The sequence below is a fragment of the Anomaloglossus baeobatrachus genome, chromosome 1, assembly GCF_048569485.1.
Source record: "Anomaloglossus baeobatrachus isolate aAnoBae1 chromosome 1, aAnoBae1.hap1, whole genome shotgun sequence".
Classification (NCBI taxonomy): Eukaryota; Metazoa; Chordata; class Amphibia; order Anura; family Aromobatidae; genus Anomaloglossus; species Anomaloglossus baeobatrachus.
The window spans coordinates 748,308,393-748,329,133 of NC_134353.1; the positions used below are offsets into that span (position 1 = coordinate 748,308,393).

General features: G+C 44.3%; 1 protein-coding gene across 1 annotated transcript in view; it reads right to left on the reverse strand.

Moving 5' to 3' along the window:
• Positions 1-20,741, reverse strand: part of P2RX7 (purinergic receptor P2X 7) — a 109,375-nt gene that overhangs the window by 62,697 nt on the left and 25,937 nt on the right. The window contains exons 4-6 of the mRNA XM_075341830.1: positions 9,692-9,764; positions 8,362-8,455; positions 3,869-3,949 (exon numbers count right to left, since the gene is read on the reverse strand). Of these exons, the coding sequence (XP_075197945.1) occupies positions 3,869-3,949; positions 8,362-8,455; positions 9,692-9,764 (248 nt within the window). The remainder of the gene's footprint in view (positions 1-3,868; positions 3,950-8,361; positions 8,456-9,691; positions 9,765-20,741) is intronic.

The window sequence follows — 20,741 nt, forward strand, 5'->3', positions numbered from 1 at the left end:
CTACAGGAGGGGAGAACACGGCAACAGGAGAGGAATGGAAAAGAAGGGACTTTCACTGATCCGAAACATGCAGATCCTGCAAACATAACATCTGCAGTTAGACCCGAGAACGAGCCAGAGTGGAGTCAATCGAGATCCAGACCAGCCAGTCCGAAGCAAAAGCGACAGATGGCGACTTCAGCTGGGAAAAGAGGAGGAAGAGGCAGCAGCTCATGGACAAGCAGGCAAGACAAGGACTTAATTTGGGACTGCTGAATGGTGCCGTATGGTGACAAATGTGCCTTAACTCTCTAAAGTCTCGCCTACCTCCTTTTCTCTTTCTTCTTCTCTATCTCTTTTTCTTTCGCTCCCTTTTTCTCTCTCTCCTTTTCATGCTTAAAAAAAATATATATATATATATATACACACACATATATATATATACATATACACACATATATATGAGAAACGGGCTTTAGCCGCGCTAAAAAACAACTGTTGTCATGTCAGGATGTTGATTAAAAATCTCTTTTATTACAGCATTCCAACGTGTTTCGGAGACATGGACCGTCTCCTTCTTCAGGGAAAAGAGAAAATATACACACAGTATACAGACCGGTTACTTATAGAGGAGTCCATACCGCCACGTTGACATTTATGACGTCAATGCTCTCATGGTAACGGAGTGACTCAGACACGTGAAAACTGCAGAGGAGGAATACTTTCTACTCACACAAAAAGGCATACCCAAGAATATTGAAAATAAAAATAAAAAGCATGAAATGAATGTAAAATTAAACATTTTTTGTACACAAATAAATGAAAAGCAAATATATACTGCTTGATTTTTCAGAGCGCGTCAATATGATAACAGACGTATGTGTTTAATGTGATTCTCGAACCCAAAAATATAAATCACTGAGTTCAACACAAGGTGGTTGGTGATCAGCTGATACTCCAAAGCTGACTGCTTACAAGGGAAAGTAAAATTAAAAGAATACTATAGTGCCTGTGGCAAGAAATGTAGAGTTGGATCCAATGGTCTGGTTATTTCACTATCAGCATCGGGAGGAGGGAGAGAAAGGGGGAGACAAGTTACCGAATCTTTTCCATGATATAGCACTGATAAGTAAAAGGGCTATTCTTCAGAAGTGGCTGGTGAAGGAAATACCAACAAAAGAAGAACTTGTTAATCAAAAAAACGCTTTTGTTGGAGAAGGTGATGGTGGAGAGGTGTAAAGAAAAGATGACAGCACAATTATTCAGTAAATGGAGAAAGTTTATAAGCGTTATATGTTCTAGAGAAGAAATAATACAAATAATGTCCACATTTATGTCTACGGAATGGTACATGAAGGAAGACCTGTCAGGCTCCCTGTGCGAGCTGAAAGTATAGTTGGCCAAATTCTGGGTTGTGTCGCATGGAGAGGGGAGGGAGGGGTGGGAAGGATAGTGTTTATAAGTAATGTTTGTAACAAGTTATCAAGGAATGCTGAAGGGGGGTAGCGGAGACTGAATAATGGAAATATACACTGACGAAGAAGGGGAAGGAGCAAATTTGATGACCGTGAAAAATATTTGATCGATAAATTGTAGAGACTATGTTATTTTATATTTTGATTTGTTGACCCTTATTTTCTTCATTCTGTACCCTATTTTACCATTACAAGAAAAGAAATAAAAATTTGGTTTAAAAAAAAAAAACAAAAACATACCCCTTTTGCTGGAAACAAAATTAACTATCATACGTTGATTGGAAAAAAAAAATTGATTGACTTGTAATGCAGAGATAAAAAGTAAAAAGAACAACATTTCACATTATTTATGACTTATTTAGCCCATGGAGAATCAAACTTTAAGCAATTTTCAGCATGCCCTGGATTTTTGCCTAATTAATCTGACAACTTTTAGTCCAGCTCTATCACAAAGTTCCTAACAGGCTTTGGTAATCAATAAATATCCTTGACTAGTTCTTTACGGATTCAGTTAACACAATGGCATAAAGCACAAATGCTCGGTAGAAACCTGGTTATATACATTTCAGCTAGAAAACTGTTTACGTCTCAGTAACCCAGCTTGGAAAAAGGCCGGGGTCCTATGAGCGTAGATTCTTTCATGCGAGAGAATCAGATTGATTACGCAAATGACACTCTGATCAAATGCTGATCAGAGTTGATCCAAGTGTCAGCTTAGTGTAATTCCATTCTCTCAGAGTACACTGCAAGGAGAAAATGGAGAACAAAATTTCCATTCTGTGAGTCCGGGAAATCACTTAGTTACCAGGTAATATAATGTTTATGTTTGGTGTAGATCTTGCTGACAGTTTGGACACATATTTATACTGTTATTACAATTGAATCATTGTTTTATTTGTCCAGATGCATTATTCTGTCCTTGGTCTAGGGTTTGCATCACTATATTACCAAACTAATATTATCCTGTAGTATATTACCTGGTATCTATTGTCTTTGGTGCTTAAGTGCAATATCATCCAATCAGGCATTGGACGTTAGCCATGAGCTCTATTATAGGCATGTCGTGGTGTGTTCATGTAGCATTTTGGCTGTTTTAATTGTTTTTAATTGTATCTTTTTGTTTTGCAATATAAATAATAAAATAGTAAATATACCCAGAACCCCAGTGCCGGTACCAAGAAAAACCCAGGTAATCCCAGTTTTTCCCCAACAATCCCCCATACAATGGTACCCAGCTAGGGTCGGACCAATGGATGGCCACCTAGAGGTGGAGCCAATCCAGTCCACTAGTTGACCAGGTGGGAGGGGCAGACTGTGGAGAGTAGTCAGAAAGTGTCAGACAGGCGAGGAGTGAAGGTGGAAGCAAAGTGACGTCCTGACTCGGGTTGACGGTGACCTGATACCCAGGAGAAGTGGTTGCCAGTGGAGTACTCCCGGAACTACGCACTGACGGGGTACAGGACCCTAGGACAGGAAAGAGCTTCAAGCCGACCTGTTAACACCTGCACAGCAAGGGGACCATCAGGGACCTTGCTGACCTTAAAGGATCCGAGGACTCAGTAGCAAAGGGAGAACTGGGGACAGGACCAGACTCCAATTCCACAGGGTTCATGCTACTGTCAGGCGGATAGAAGTGGACAAACCACAGAATGGGGACCCCCAGTTGGTCTATACTACGGGGACCCACTTACCAGAGACAGATGCAGAGGAAGAAGCTACCAGAGAACCAAACTGGCACTGGGACAAATGGAACCTGGAGGCGAAACCAGCCAGCCTTGGCCAACCAGTCAACATCTACCAGCAGTGAGTAAACCAGTTGCACTGGACATCTGTGTGAACTACTTTCTTCCGACACCCACTGCAACATACACCCTCTGGGGCAAAACTCTACTTGCGGAGGGTCTACCATTCTAGCTGCCAGTACCACCAACCCCAGTAGAGACATTGTGCAGCTCCCTACACTTAGCGGCAACACCGCAAGTGGCGTCACAAGTGAACATTATCTTATTCTCCCCTACAAAGATCCCCATTACAAAAAGGGCCCAGGGCACGGAACCAGGTAACGGCCAACACCGTGACTTCCCCAAAACCTGAACTGCCCGGAAACGAGTATCCCATATCCCTGGGCGCGACATTTGTAGGTGATCCCTTGTTTGGCATGCTTCTTTTCTCTCCTATATACTGTACCTATGTTGTTCTTGCATGCCTTGGCTGATCTTTATTAATCTGGTGGTGTCCTCTACTTATTGTTTCAAAATCTCAGTATCCGTCACTTTTTTTTCTCATGCCATATTGGCGTGATAAAAAAAACGCTAATCGGCACTGCCCCATAGACTAATGTTGGTCCTAGTGCTATCTGATAAATCATCGGATAGAATTCATCTGAGTTATATTGTCAAATTACTTTCACTAACCTTGTATAACCAAATGCTGGAAAGTGGATTGTGTTCTTGATCAAAACTGTGAAATGTTCTGCTTTTTCCAAGATAGCAGGTCTAAAAGTGAACAAATGAGACATTAGTGTACACAAAATATTTGTTAAGTGAAGTGGTGAGCAAATATACTTGGCACTATTCATTACATGTCAATTGTTTTTGCCATTTGGGTTTTGCACTGCAAAGCTCAGTTTTTGCCAAAGTTCTGCAACAAAAAGGCTGCAGTTTGAACTGCATAGTGCGGTTTAGAAAACCAAATTCCCATAGACTTTGCTTGAAAAGCAGAACACATCCATTTTGGCATTAAACGCTGCAGTTAAAAAAGCAGGTAAAAAGCAGGTAAAAAGCAAAGTGCATTCTTCCCCTTACACTTGATGAGTACAAAAAGCCAATGTACTCACCTAGTCTAAAAGCGTTACGCTCGAAACGCGTCTGGTGTCGGTCGTGCAAAGGACCTGCTATGTCACTTACAAAATGTACTGTGATGAACTGTTGATTTTAAATATTTTTCATTAAAAGCTGGATTTTATTTCAAAAAGTGTGGAAACTGGATCACTTACCTCCTTCACCTGTGTGCAGCACTGAGCAGCAGTGAGATCCTGTGCTTTTGACCGCTGACGAGTGGAACGGTTCTTGGGGCGAGCTGGACTAATTTGTATTACTATTGTATAAATTCCAGCACCTAATCTGCATCTCTTGGCAAAGAAATGAGATTTTCTGCCAGGAGATGCAGGTCTCATTGAACTCAATGAGTCCACCTGAAGTGATGTCACTGAGTTCACCTGAAGAGAATTTATCTGCGGTCACAGATGGGCTACCCTGGGAACATCCAGCTGTAACTACAGGTAAACTCAGTGACATTACCGCTCACAGCTGCAACTCAGTCCGTGTCTGGAAAGAGCTTGTTTAGTTCCAGCACCAAAGATACAGAGTGTGTACGACATAATGTTAAAACATCCCGTTTAATGAAAAGTATAATAAAACTTTAAAAAAGCATAAGAAAACCAGTCTACGCCTTTCAAGCACTTAGGCTCTTAATCATGACATATTCAGTCTATAAATCACATAACAGAAATATATTTGCTAGCAGGAAATGGGGAGAAACTATTCAAAGAAAGAGGACCTCCTATTTTAAATTGATATCTAGGTAATTAACCCTAGAGGGGAACAAGGTAGGAAAAACCCTCAAGTCATGGTTCACACATTGTGCGCATATATACACTACAGTTCAAAAGTTTGGGGTCACCTAGACAATTGTCTTTTCCATGAAAAATCATACTTTTATTTATCAAATGAGTTGCATAATGAATAGAAGATATAGTACAGAGATTGACGAGGTTAGAAATAATGATTTTTACTTGAAATAATAATTTTCTCCTTAAAACTTTACTTTCGTCAAAGAATGCTCCCTTTGCAGACCTTTGGCATTCTAGCTGTAAATTTGCAGAGGTAATCTGGAGATACTTCAACCCATGCTTCCAGAAGCCCCTCTCACAAGTTGGATTGGCTTGATGGGCACTTTTTGCATAGCATACGATCAAGCTGCTCCCACAACAGCTCAATAGGGTTGAAATCTGGTGACTGGGCCGGCCACTCCATTACAGGTAATACCAGCTGCCTGCTTCTTCCCTAAATAGTTCATACATAATTTTAGGTGTGCTTTGAGTCATTGTCCTGTTGTAGGATGAAATTGGCTCCAATCAAGTGCTGTCCACAGAGTATGGTATGGAGTTGCAAAATGGAGTGATAGCCTTCCTTATTCAAAATCCCTTTTACCTTCTACAAATCTCCCATTTTACCAGTACCAAAGCAACCCCAGACCATCACATTACGTCCACCATGCTTGACAGATGGCATCAGGCACTTTTCCAGCATCTTTTCAGTTTTTCTGCATCCCACAAATGTTTTTCTGTGTTATCCAAACACCTCAAACTTCGATTTGTCTGTCCATAACACTTTTTTTCCAAAAAATGCGTGAGGTTAAATATTCCCTTCAAAACATATTCTATGACGTTCCCGGAGTCAAATGTGGTGTCTGTGCAAAATTTTGTGATTGTAAATGCGACGGTACGGATTTCTTTAGCGGACATACATACATACACGCTCACATACACTCACTCACTCATTATTTATTTATTGACATCCCTGCTCTTTCCTGGCTTATCATTGAAAGGCAGGGGCAGACATATCAATGATGCAGCCAGTGCAGGAGCCCAAGAGGTTGGGGGGGCTCATTTCTACCTCTAAAGCAGGTGGAATTTTGCCTTTTGATGAGCTCTTGGGCTACAAAGGGCTCATATATAGCTCATGCACAGAGGATGGATAGTCCTAATCGATGACTGACAGCTACTGTATGCACAGTTATACAGGGAAGGCAGTCATTAACTGAGATGGACTGCCATCCTAACCACAAAAAGCAGGGATTTCCTTGAAATAAAAAGGATACCTCTTTCCCTCAGATATACAGCAATAATCAGCTTCTCCTTCTTCAATACACTGCCTGTAGATTGCACAGCATTTCTAAGCTGACAGGTTCCCTTTATATTTGAACTTTAGAATGGCTGAGCAGCTACAAACAAGCCTCAGGTCACCATGAGTAATGCCTCGCATCAGCTAGAGTGATGGGAATGTGTTCTTTGGGTGATGAATCACAGTACCGCAGTCTAGTGGATGGTTCTGGAGTCTCAAAAGCCTACAGAATGCTCCATAGTGCACACTGTCTACAGTGAAACGTAGTCTTTCTCAGGGCATGGGTTAGGCTCCTTTATACGTAGTCTTTCTCAGAGCTTGGGTTAGGCTTCTCTTTCAAATGAAGAGAATTTCATTTTTAGACATGTGAAGGCTTCCAAATTTGTAACAATAGGGGAAATTCCTTTCCTGCTCCAGCATGACTGTGCCCTGGTTCATAAAATAGGGTTCATAAAGACTTGGGGCCTGATTCATTGAGACAGACATTGTGTTTTAATGATGGCCATACAGGGGTAAGGAACGGAGGCTGTTATAGTCTCAGAAAATGGCACTCAACTCCATTTTAGGAAATAATGAAAACAATTATTATTTTTGGGCATACTAAGGTAAAATGTAGGTGAAAAATATCTCAAAGACATTAAGGCCTTGATTCATCATTGGTGTTTCTCTAGTTTTGTGGAGTAATTGCTCTTTATTAGTGGCTTTAGGCCACTTTACACACAGATAAATCTTTGGCAGATCTGTGGTTGCAGTGAAATCATGGACATATTGTTCCATTTGTACACAGCCACAAACCTGGCACTGATTGTCCACAATTTCACTGCAACCACAGATCTGCCAAAGATTTATCTCTGTGTGTAAAGTGGCCTTTTCATATGTGCACTTTATAAGTTTTGTACTTCACTCCTCAGCTCTGCTGTATTTCACTGCCCACCCCAGTCGTTGGTTGACAGGTCACTCTCCCTTCAGTGACCTGACTCCTTGCGCAGGCCCCATCATTGCCAGGATTTGTTTTATCAGGAGAGGTAAACCTGCACAGTGAGCTTCTGATGATGTTACGAGATTAATGTATTGGCTCTCACAACGTCATTTGGAGCTCACTGTGCAGATACCATCATTGCCTGGGTTCGTTGCAATGATGGCGCCTGCTACTAATGATCTTGCAGGAGCCAGTACACTGATCTCACAGCCTCTCACAGCATCACTGGGCAGGTGCCGCCGCATCTGTTGGAACAAACCCAGGCAATGATGGCGCCTGTGCAGGGGGAAACAGGTCATTGAGGGAAGAATGACCTGTCAATCAATGACCAGAGACAGAAAATGGGCGGTGAAGTACAGCAAAGCTGAGGTGTGAAGTGCCTGCCCCACTGCACTTGAGCATGAAACTTAAAGAATAGAATTCTCAAATATGCCCCGCAAAAATTAAAAAAAATTGAGGCATGAACAATTCTATGTATTTATGCCATGGTGACTGAGACTTGAAAATAATACAATTTTAATGTCCTACTGAGTAAAATTATTCTCTTTTTCCAGCAGTTTCATTTCTTATTGGCTCACAAAAAAAACATTCCTTTGTGCAGAGAGAATGATTTTTACATGATATCTGCTGGAAAGACTATGGAGACACACAAGATCACAATCATACAGTAGTAACTTTAAGTAGATCTTCTGGCCTAGTGTATACAACAGGAATTCAAAAGGGACATGACAAAGACAAGTGTAGTAATCATGCACTCATCAGGATTGTAGCTTCCAATTAATCATAGACTACATTAATTATTCATTCCATGATCTAAGCTAAACATGTAAAAAAAAGCTGGAATTTCATTATATCATGGAGACAGAGATATCATTGTCAATGCCAGGCCTCCTTCAGTTTCATGAGTACAGTATACACATTGTACTACTGTGTGTCCATCGCAGCTAGTGGTGAAGCCTATGTAGCTGAAATGTCAAATCTTAGACTTAGAAGAGAAGATGACTAGAGTTGGAGGAGGACTTACTCTGGCGTGCTCTTGGACTCTACGGGGCACCATGCTTTTACTTGACATGTCTTGTGAGTTGAGTTGTAGGCTACACAGAGGCCAGTTTGGATTCCTAAAACAAACATATATAACCATAATAAAGAAAGAGTAATTGTCAGGTCACATTGTGTAATAGATTCAAAGACAGCTTGCAGTATGAAAGCAGATTAAAAATCAGTACTTGTCCATCATCCAAAAGCAGTAAAATCACTTCAAGCATTACGTTAAAATTTGAACCGTTACATTTCAACCATTACATGCAAAAGATGAAAAAAATCCATATGATTTATGTGTTTCAGGCCAAACTAACCTGAAATGTGTAAATCATATATAATTTAAGTCACTTATATACCTACCGACTAAATAAATATTAATCATAATTATAGATGGAAGGGTGATCTGTCATTAACCCCTTATAGTACCCCAATTGCCACCGCACCTGGGAAATCGGATTGAGCCAGGTAAAGTACTGGGATTGTCACATCTAATGGATGCAACAATTCTGGGTGGCTGCAGGCTGCTATTTGTAGGCTAGTGGGAGCCCAATAATTATGAGTCTCACCAACTTGAAAATACCATCCCCAGCTGTTGGCTTTATCATGGCTGGGTATCAAAATTGGGGGGACCGCATACTGTTTTTTCATTATTCAAAGGGACTGCATTGTTAACAAATGTAATCCATTTGTGAATGGAGTAACCATCTGAATCTGCTAAGAGAGACTCCAGGTCACCCTGCATTTTGCGTGACCAAGAATTGGCTTTTACAATGTACGTCTATGGAGCTTCAGAATTAGTCTCCATAGTCTTAACTTGTAAAATAGACTTCCGTTTCATGCCTAGAGTATAGAGTGAGCCGGAGAGTCTGAATAATGGTGACGTCACTGAGAAAAGGAGCAGAACGGCTCTGAATGCCAGAGGGAACAGCAGAAGGTGAGTATAAAATAAATACACATTTCGTACCATGAACATATACACACATTTAATGGGAAAATATTAATGAGAGTGCTTCTTTAAGCAAAATTAAAAGCTACTTGTTAAAGGAGATATCTTATACAGACCCCTGTGAATATGGAAAGGCCTCCCTATACTAATCAGATTGGAGAGCTGCTCCTCATTCTGGTTTGGCAATTACATTGATGTATCACATGGTCGACCTTTTATTTACCACATCCAACTTCAGGGCAAATGTATAACTGACTGCAGCATTACCGTCAGATAACTGCTGATTGCCTCCGGTTTCTGAGATAACCACTTAAAATTACGTCAACAAATAGCAAAAGCATTGTAAAAGCAACAAAGAAAAACATACCATTACTATATGTGTCGGCATAACCCTTCTTACAGATGTTGTCCTGAGAGCAAATCGTTTTCCGGTTTGGATACTACAAAGAAAGGGACAGTATATATTACTGTGAAATAAAGGTTTCATTATTAAGCTATACTAACAACACAACATTCAGTTTCAATATTTACTTGCATGCTAATGAGAAGGTAAACTACCGTTGTAATGAACATTACCATTCACTCACTAGGAACTGTCGCGGGCGGAGGAGGGGACGCTGCACTCTCCCACTGCTCGGGTCCGGCTGCCGCTGCTGCTGCGGCCTGCTGCTGCTCGGTGGCTCGAGCGATGGGCCGGATCCCGGGGACTCGAGCGGCGCTCCTCGCCCGTGAGTGAAAGGGGTTTGGTTGTTGGGATAGTTTATTGTCCGTGACGCCACCCACGGTTGTGGTGATCGAGTGGACACCACCGCTGCTCTGTCTGGGGAGCCCGGGAGTGATGGTATGGAGCAGCCAGTTGTTGATTTGCCCCTCCGTGGGTAGGGGGTTTGGTGGTCCCGGGGCCCAGTGATGGGGTTGGGATGGTGGACAGGCGGGTATGGGGCCTGTGGAGGTGCAGGGGCGCAGGGGCAGCGCTGGCCGCACGGCACGGAGGTACTCACGCAGCCAAAGGATGATGACAAAGTTCTCGGTAAACAAACGGCTGGTTGGACGGGTCCCTCGGACGGCTACGGTGCTGATGTTCCCTGCAGTTAGTGGTGACGGTCTCTTCCTTGCACCTATGTATAGTCTTTTGGTAGCAATGGATTCCCACCGGTAACCCGCTCCCCGACCTGGATATGAGCCGGAGGAGCCCCCTCTTGCCCGCAGGCGCTGGCCCTGGGAAACTGGTGCCTTGGCGGTGGCGGTGTCTCCCCTTAACGGTCGGACTGTTGCCTTCAATCGGGACTTGGTTGTTGGGAGACCCAGTGGTCCCCTTCACTGACGGATTTGGCAAATTATGGCGACTCCTAGCCTTGCCGGGATCCGAAAGGCCCCTGCCCTGGTGCTGACTGTTCTTTGTATACCGCTCCGGTACCGCTGGGTCACCACCCGTCCACGGTCCTTTCGGCAACCTCCGAGCAATCTCTCCTGCAGACGGTCACCGCCGTCTGCCAACCTTGCTGTCTCAGTCCGGGGCACACACCCGGACTAACTTCAGGCTTCTTGCTGTCACTTTTCTCTGTCACTCTTACTCTAGCTCCTCTACCACTTCCTCTCACTTTGGACTCTCCAACTGAACTCTTTCACTTCCTTAGCTTATCTGCCTGGTTTTCCCGCCTCCAGGGCTGTGAACTCCTCGGTGGGTGGAGCCAACCGCCTGGCCCACCCCCTGGTGTGGACACCAGCCCCTGGAGGAAGGCAACAAGGATTTAAGTTTTGACTTTATGTGTTCCTGCAGGGAATGTGAGGTGCGTGTGGTGTTGTGACCTGTGACCCCTGGCTTGCCCAGGGCGTCACAGAACCATTACAAAAAGTATATTAGAGGTGAGTATATGTTATTATACACAGTAAAATTTACAAAACTAAAGGCTTCATTCAGACCACGATGGTAGAAGGTCTGCAAACCATGTCATATGAAGAATGGCTAAAACTAGGACAAGAACTAGGGATGTTCAGTTTAAAAAAGAGAAAGCTGAGAGGAGACTTAATAGCGGTCTACAAATATCTGAAAGGAAGTCACAGTGCAGAGGGAACTACCCTATTCTCATTAGCACAAGGAAGTACAAGAAGGGATGTAATTAAAAGGAAGGAGATTCAGATTAGACATTAGGAAAAACTTTCTGAGGCCTAAAACACACGTCCTTGATAACCACACACGTGTAATACAGGCCGTTTTTCATGTCCGTAAATAACGCACGTGTGGTGGCTGTGTGTCCGGCGTATGGTAACCACGTGTGCGTGCGGAATGGTCATGTGTGCGTGTGAAACTTAACTGACGTGTGTGTGTGTGTTGTTCGTGTGAAATGTCCGTGTGTGATGTTAAATGTCGTTGATACATGCCTGTTGACAGCAGACAGAGTCGCTCGCTGAGAATGAACTTGGGTGAACTTCACCCGACAGCATCCTCATACCGCGGCTCTGTCTGTGTGCCGCGTCCTGATTAGCGGTCACCCGTGAAGGACTCACCGGTGACCGCTAATCACCAGAGTGACTGAATGGAGTACCCCTCTCGCATACTCACCGTTCCCCGATCACCGGCGCGGCGCTGCACGGCTGTTCTCTAAACTCCAGCGGCTTTTCCTCTTTTGAAAAAGCTGGCCGCTCATTATTCAATCTCGTATTCCCTGCTTTCCCCGCCCACCGGCAAATATGATTGGTTGCAGTGAGACACGCCCACACGCTGAGTGACAGCTGTGTCACTGCACCCAATCACGGCAGCCGGTGGGCAAGTCTATACTGTGCAGTAAAATAAATAAATAAATAAAAAAAAACGGTGTGCGGTACGCCCCCATTTTTAATACCAGCCAGCTAAAGCCATACGGCTGAAGGCTGGTATCCACGTTATGGGGAGCCCCCCAGCCTAACAATATCAGTCAGCAGCCGCCCAGAATGGCCGCATACATTAGATGCGACTGTTCTGGGACAGTACCCGGCTCTTCCCGATTTGCCCTGGTGCGTTGGCAAATCGGGGTAATAAGGAGTTAATGGCAGCCCATAGCTGCCACGAAATCCTAGATTAATCATGTCAGGCGTCTCCCCGAGATACCTTCCATGATTAATCTGTAAGTTACAGAAAATAAACACACACACTTGAAAAATCCTTTATTAGAAATAAAAAACACAAACACATTTCCTGGTTCACCAATTTAATCAGCCCAAAAAAGCCCTCCATGTCCGGCGTAATCCAGGATGGTCCAGCGTCGCTTCCAGCTCTGCTGCATGGAAATGACCGGAGCAGCAGAAGACACATCCGCTCCTGTCAGCTCCACGCAGCAACTGAAGTGAGTAGCGCGATCAGCTGTGCTGTCACTGAGGATACTCGCGGCCACCGCTGGATCCAGTGACAGCGGGTAACCTCAGTGACAGCTCTCTTCATTTGCTGCGTGGAGGTGACAGGAGCGTTGGTGTCTTCTGCTGCTCTGGTCACCTTCATGCAGCAGAGCTGGTAGCGACGCTGGACCATCCTGGATTACGCCGGACATGGAGGGCTTTTTTGGGCTGATTAAATTGGTGAACCAGGAAATGTGTTTGTGTTTTTTATTTCTAATAAAGGATTTTTCAGGTGTGTGTGTTTATTTTCTGTAACTTACAGATTAATCATGGAAGGTATCTCGGGGAGACGCCTGACATGATTAATCTAGGATTTAGTGGCAGCTATGGGCTGCCATTAACTCCTTATTACCCCGATTTGCCAACGCACCAGGGCAAATCGGGAAGAGCCGGGTACTGTCCCAGAACAGTCGCATCGCTTTTTTGGGCTGATTAAATTGGTGAACCAGGAAATACTATCAGCACCAAATAATTAACTAGTCACATGTTTATGCGTTTTTTCCTATCAGAAAGCAAAAAGAAAAAAAAGCATAAAAAATACATCGAAAAACAGATAAAAAACGCAAAATGGCTGCCAAAAACATGCACGTTTTTTCCTGCCAAGAGATGCAGTTTTAGTGGGAACATACCCTTATGTGGATAGTTACCAAGATACAGAGTGAGTGCTCTATAGCGATCAATGAAGGAAAATCCAACACAAGAAGCAAAACAGGTCCATAGTGTAAAAATCTCAAAGAAAAAGAAAGGAAAAACAAGGTGACAAAGTGTAAATCAAGTGAGTAGCAATTAAACACTGACCACTTGTCAGTGGTTGTGCCCACGTAGCAGATTTGTGTGCGGATTTTCTACACATAAAACCGCATGATTTGTCAGGAAAAATGCAGCTGAAAAGAACAATTGTTTTTATTGCATTTTTTTCAAGCTTTTTTTCTGACTTTTTTCCATTTTTTTTTTTATTTTTTTTTTTTTTGTCATGGCGATCGCAGGGGTTCACACGCTGTACACCCAGGATCGCCGCTAGTTCTCCCGCTGATGTTACTGCCAGGACCCGGCTCTCACTGCCCGGAGCAGTGCCCGCGCCACTCCCGGTAGTTTACCCCCTGAATGCTGCAATCAGGGTATGTGCGCACGTTGCTTTTTACCTGCTTTTTTGCTGCTTTTTCTTCTGCGCTGTTTAATGCCAAAATGGATGTGTTCTTCTATTCAAGCAAAGTCTATGGGAATTTGGGTTTCTTGTTCACACTATGTTGTTCAAAATGCTGCCTTTTTGTGGCAGAACTTTGGTCAAAAACTCAGCTTTGCAGTGCAAAACCCAAATGGCAAAAACAATTGACATGTTGCTTCTTTGAAAAGCTGAGTTTTTGACCAAAGTTCTGCCACAAAAAGGCAGCATTTTGAACAACATAGTGTGAACAAGAAACCCAAATTCCCATAGACTTTGCTTGAAAAGCAGAACACATCCATTTTGGCATTAAACAGCGCAGAAGAAAAAGCAGCAAAAAAGCAGGTAAAAAGCAGGTAAAAAGCAACGTGCGCACATACCCTCAATGCAGTCACAGCATTAACGAGGCAGGGCGAGGGATCGCTTACCTCTCCCTAGAAATCAGGTCTCTGTAATGTGATCACAGGGACCTAATCGCTGCCATTGCAACCCTGAGTCATCACCATGATGATCCTGGGTTACTGAGGTATGAAGAGCCACACACTCCATGCCGGCCGGATACACGGTGTGTGAGGTGAAGTGTCAGTGCTGCGAGTATAGCACTGACACATCTTATTTACTGCAGTGATCGAGCTTGAGCACTGCAGTGGATTATATCTGCAGGAAAATGCGCAGAAAAAAACTGACATGCTGCTTCTTTTATTCTGCAACAAAATCTGCAAGGAAAGAAAGAAGCAACATGTCCACAGCAAGTCAGGATTCTCATAGACTTTGCTGGCATGCATTTTTCCCTTCAGTATTGACTAAAATCTGCAAAAAAAACCTATGAAAAAAAGCGGCAAAAAACACAACGTGTGCAATTGGTAAGTGTTGTGACAATTGAAGGGGTTGTCCAGGCTTACTAAAACTATACCCATGGGACAGATGGGATGAGTAAAACATAACAAACTCAACAATAGTCACCTATCGACACCGTCCTGGATCATCCTTGGATGTTTTATTATGATGATGATGATGACGACGATGATGTGCTACTCAAAGTCACCTGACTGATGCAGCCAATAACAGGTCAGAGCAGTCTGGCACCTGGTGGAACAATAAGGCTATGTGCGCACTAGAGATGTGAAGTTTCTCAAGAAACTTTCTCGAGAAACTTCTTTGAGTGAAAGATTTCCGGACCTCCGGAAAAAATCCGCGTCAAATCCGCATGCGGATTTGCCGCGGAATTGCCGCGATTTTCCCGCGGGTGGTTCCCTGCGGATTTTTGCAGGCTGTACTGCAGAAATCCGCAGGGTACCCGCGGAAATAATGGACATGTTCATTTTCTCGAGAAAGTTTCTCGAGAAAATCCGCATGCGGAAATTTCTCGAGAAAAATCCGCACCAGTGCGCACAGCTTTTTTTTTTTGCCATAGAAATTGCTGGGAAATGTCTGCACAAAGATTGCAGACATTTCTCAAGAAATTTCCGCGGCAAATCCGCGGGCAAATCCGCGGGTAAAAAGCTCTAGTGCGCACATAGCCTAAGCTATTTGACTATGGAGTAGCCTGTGCTGGATCCAGGTGGGTACAATTACATTTCCCTTTGACATAGACAAGGTTTTATGTGGTCCAGACAACCCCTTTAATGTCAGAAGCTGTACCCTCTTGGACCAAACATGCATAAAATACAGCTACAAAAAGATATCAGAACAAAGAGAAAAAATCCAAAAGGATAAGTGGACATTGCTGTCACATAGGAACTTTAGTAAAGTACAAATGGATACAAATAAAAGTGTTTGAGGAATAACAAAAATTAAAGGGGTTTTCCCATTAAATGCAGAATACGTAATAAAGTCTGTCCTAGAAGTACCAATGAAGTAAAAGGTAAGTTGGTCATGCATGCAGACTATCAGGGAGGTGGACAGGCTGTCCCATTACCCCTGAAGACACAAACCTATTTGTGTAATGTTTGTATTTCTGCAATGTTTTGCTGTGGTTAATTTCCCTGTGGGCTGCAGTACTAATCACTGGCCTTAAGAGGTCACTGTCTTCCTTTTTACTCTGAAATAGACTTGTTTGGAAAAGACGGGTTAATACTAGAGCGGAGCGTACTCGCAAAAAACGGGGACCCGTGAGTCCCTGCTCACTTTCTTTAAAAATCCAGACCTGGTCAGGAATCCAGCACCCATATAAGTCTATGAGAACCAGAATCCGGGGATTAATAATGTTGGTGGAAGGGATAGGGGGATAGGAGCGTGCGCGGTATACTCACCCATGCTCTGTGTCATGGCGGCAAGCTGTTTCCGGGTCGCGCATTCACTTCAGGATCTGTGTGGGTCTAGATCATGCACTAAAAGTAAAGGTAGATGCTAGAATGTATGGGCTCCTTCCAGGTATGATGTAATTTGTCACGTGATAGGGGGCATGTTCAAAATGCAGCCCGCAATGTGTCCTACTCTGCTCAGCCTGAGCGGCCTGCGATGTGTACTCCTCTGTTAAGACTGAGCGGCCTGCTTCATGAAGAAGGCCGCTCAGGATGAGCTGCGCCCACGATGTGTTCTCCTCTGTTCAGATTGAGCGGCCTGCTTCATGAGGCAGGCAGCCCAGGATGAGCTGCGCCAGCGATGTTTCCTCCTCTGCTCAGCCTGGGCCTCACAGTGTATGAATCGTGCACCGGGAGGCCCAGGATGAGCCGTGCCGGCAATGTTTCCTCCTCTGCTTGTCTAACCCTCAGACAGCGTCTCTGTGTGGAAGCAGTCAGACGCTGTCACAAAAGGCTGGAGGCACATCTGACTGCACCAATCACAGACGCCAGGCTGGCCGGTGGGCGGGGAAAGCTGTGCATATGAAATGAGCGGCACAGGGAGGCAGCAGGAGCAATGTACAACCGTCTGGAGCCTCGGAAAGTATGAAATGCTCGCTTCATTGTTATTTTCTTTATTTTTCCTTAATTTTTTTTTTATTTTCTCGAGTGCCGGATCCGGATCAAACACCCAGAAACCCAGGCCTGGGCAACTTTGAAACTGCGCAGATCCAGACTTTTACAGTCTGCGTCTGCTCAGCTCTAGTTAATATCTATTCAGCTAAGGAGGGGGAGGAGTGATAGAGACCAGGGTGAGTCAGTTCCTGTTTCAAAGTCAATTAGGATGTAGTGATTGAACAATGCAGGAGTAAAGGAGAACACCTTCTGAGAAAGAATAACAACCATGGTTGTGTGTGTGTGTGTGTGTGTGTGTGTGTGTGTGTGTGTGCGCGCGCGTGTGTGTGTGGTAAGAACCAGGGAGAAAGATGCTACCAGGAATCTACAGTGATGGCAGCGTTCTCTGAAGCAGGCGAGTGGGGGTGCTCTGGGAATTAAAGCAGCAGTAGTGAACTGAACTCTGGGGAAGGTGAGAAGAGAAAGTGATGACATTTGTAGCGCCCGTGAGGCTCAGTCGCCACAGGGTATTGCATCTGACTTAAGGTGAAATACTCATCCCGGGTAAGGAATAGGTTAACCACTGGTTTTCACTTACACAACACATACAGCTCAAGTGCTTTCCCGCTGGAACTGGGCTAAAGGTGGTCACCATAACAACGGGTTTTTCCCAGCCACCAGTGAGTCATCAGGAAGGTGGGGGCAGCACAGGGGAAGTGAGAGAATGCACAGTTTTTACCTCAGAATAGTCTGAGACTCAGAACAACACGGTCGCAGTGGAGAGTGCTTTAGAGCTTCCACAGTTAGGACCGGGCAGACTAGAAGGAGCAGGAGACAACCAGTGGAGCTGTGGGACACAGGAGCAACAGGGTAGCTGGAGGTAGAACTCAATAGTTCCCTCAGCACTGGCACAGTACAGGGTGCAGAGCCCTAGGGTGGCATACACTCCACGTTGTGCCACCAGATTCTACAGGACAGGGGGATTTCATGTCTCTCTGGCCACTAAAGATCCCGGGGCACAGCAGCACAAAGAGTCAGGAGTCAGGACCATGGTTGGGCCCACGTTTGATTCACGCTGCCTGTGAACAGAACAGGAAGTTTAACAGCAATCAGGGGTCCACAAGAGCTTCAGGACATGGGGATCCACACATAAAGCGCAAGGAAGCAAGTTCTCACACTCCACAACACTGGTGGTGGCTTCTGAGGTACCTGGGATCGGCTGGGGCCCATCATGGCGGAAACCGGCACTCTAAGGATGACAACTGAACTGTGAGTAAAAGACTTTGAACTGCAACCACTGTGTCAGCCCATTATTGCCGACGCCCCATGCTCCGGCGCCAACGGCCACTACTACCTCCGTCATCCTCCCTGGAGCCTAGCTTCACCTGCAGGAAGCTGAACTATCCTAGCTGCAACACCATCCGCCCAAGAGGACAGCAACCACAGCGGCGGCTAATCCCTGGCCGCATACCGCAGGTGGCGTCACAAGACAACCACAACTCCTATCATCCTCATCATCACCCATCCTTATCCCATCTGCATATCCCCTTTAGGTGTACACCTCGGGGCCATGAAGCCAGGCGGGCCTCCTGTGACATCCCAGATCCGACATCACTGGACCGAGTATTTCAACCCCTGCCTCGTGGGTGCTGCACATTCAGTCAGACCAGTGGGGCATCTAGTAGGGTGGTAATTAGCAAAAGCTCCTTTATGTTAGTTTCTTAAAGAATGGAGTGAGCCCTGTTGCGGTGGCCGCTCTGGCGAAAACTGTTTCATTGTCAGTTACTGTCGAAACATGCCTCTGTACTGTGTAGAGGAGAATGGCAAGCTTACAACATGTTACTCCCTTTATTTAAGCGTGGTTAAAAGTAAAATTAATTTGTTTTAAAAGCTGATGTGGTTTCCTCATCCTGGAGTCCACAGGAGCTGGCGCCATGCAATGCATGGCTAAACTGAAGATTGAAGTATCCTCAACTGAACCATCACAACACACACAAGACCTCCATATTTCTGTAGCATGCTGGGACATGGAAAGCGAGTAATCTTTCCCACGGCTATCGCCCTGAGCCAAGCAACAATTAGTTGCGAATTTCTCACAAAGAGAACACAGGATTGGAAAGGCTCGTGGTGCATGTAGATTAGTGCCTGAAATTTAACGAACTAAGATATCGCCAGAAGCATGGAATCCAAGATGGCGACGGCGTGTGGATTGAGGAGAAGAACTGCATCATGAGAGTGGATGGTGCCCCAGAGCATAAAAATGTGCCCAGACCGCTGGAGTGTCAGCCTGAACGAGGGTGTGCTCTGTAGCAAGGGTACAGCTCAAAATGGAAGGTGTGCGCCAGAAGAGGGCACGGTTTAAAATTAAGTAGACACCTTTGGCAAGGAGACAAGTGTTGGGTGTGTGTGTCAGAAAAAGGGAGCAAGTCAAGCAAAGATCCTTTAGGGCATGTAGTGCACGTTGCGTAATTACATGCATTTACGCTGTGTATTGCACTGCAGCATAAATGCATGCGTCCTGTGTCCCCAGCACAATCTATGTAGATTGTGCATGATACGAGTACACGTTGCTTTTTTTGAACGCAGCAATTTGGGTGCTAAACTTTTGACCCAAATCCGTGCGTTCATAAAATCAGCATGTCAATTAATTTGTGACCTTTGGATGCAGCTCCCACTCTGTCTATGGTGGGGGCAGCATCCATAGCACATGAAATCGGCTTTTTTTCTACAGAAAACTGCATCCATTATGCAGTGTTTTTGCAGCGATTTGAAGCACACATGTGCTGTCAAATCGCTGCAGCATATTCAGCAGGTGCGTGTGAACAAGGCCTTATTGGTGACAGATCTACCAAACAGCCAAGTGGGTTATGCCTGCTAGAAAGAGACTGCGTTTTTGATGCATTTTTTTGGTGCAGTTTGTTGCCCAAATCTCCATGTCTTTCCTTATGCCAGGAAAGTCAATGAAAATTCTGAAATCCTGTGCAAATGTTGCTTCATTTTTCCTTGCAGTTTTTTAATGCAGAAAAAGAATGTCAATTGTTCGTGAGGTTTTTTTCCTTGCATTTTGTAGCCCTTCCAGCCATTGATTTCACAACCAAAATGAAGCAAAAACTGTTTTTAGGTGTGTTTTTCTACCACAAGGTGCAGATTTCGGTGCAGAAAACCTATGCACCAAAAACTTAATGTGAGCACAAAGTCTAAAGAATACAAAAAAGAAAAACACTGTAAGCCCGAGTTTAAAAGACATACTCTGTCAGAGACAAATATACAGTGCCTTGCGAAAGTATTCGGCCCCCTTGATTTTTTCAACCTTTTCCCACATTTTAGGCTTCAAACATAAAGATAAAAATTTAACTTTTATTGTGAATAATCAACAAGTGGGACACAATTGTAAAGTTGAATGAAATTTATTGCTCACTTTAAACTTTTTTAAAAAATAAAAAACTGAAAATTGGGGCGTGCAATATTATTCTTCCCCTTTACTTTCAGTGCAAAAAAACTCACTCCAGAAGTTCATTGAGGATCTCTGAATGATCCAATGTTGCCCTAAATGACTGATGATGATAAATGTAAGCCACCTGTGTGTAATGAAGGCTCCGTATAAATGCACCTGCTCTGTGATAGTCTCAGTGTTCTGTTTAAAGCGAAGATAGCATCATGAAGACCAAGGCACACAACAGGCAGGTCCGTGATACTGTTGTGGAGAAGTTTAAAGCCGGATTTGGTTACAAAAAGATTTCCAAAACTTTAAACATCCCAAAAAGCACTGTGCAAGCGATCATATTGAAATGGAAGGAGTATCATACCGCTGCAAATCTACCAAGACCCTGCCGTCCATCCAAACTTTCATCTCAAACAAGGAGAAGACTGATCAGAGATGCAGCCAAGAGGCCCATGATCACTCTGGATGAACTGCAGAGATCTACAGCTGAGGTGGGAGAGTCTGTCCATAGGACAACAATCTGTCGTACACTGCACAAATCTGG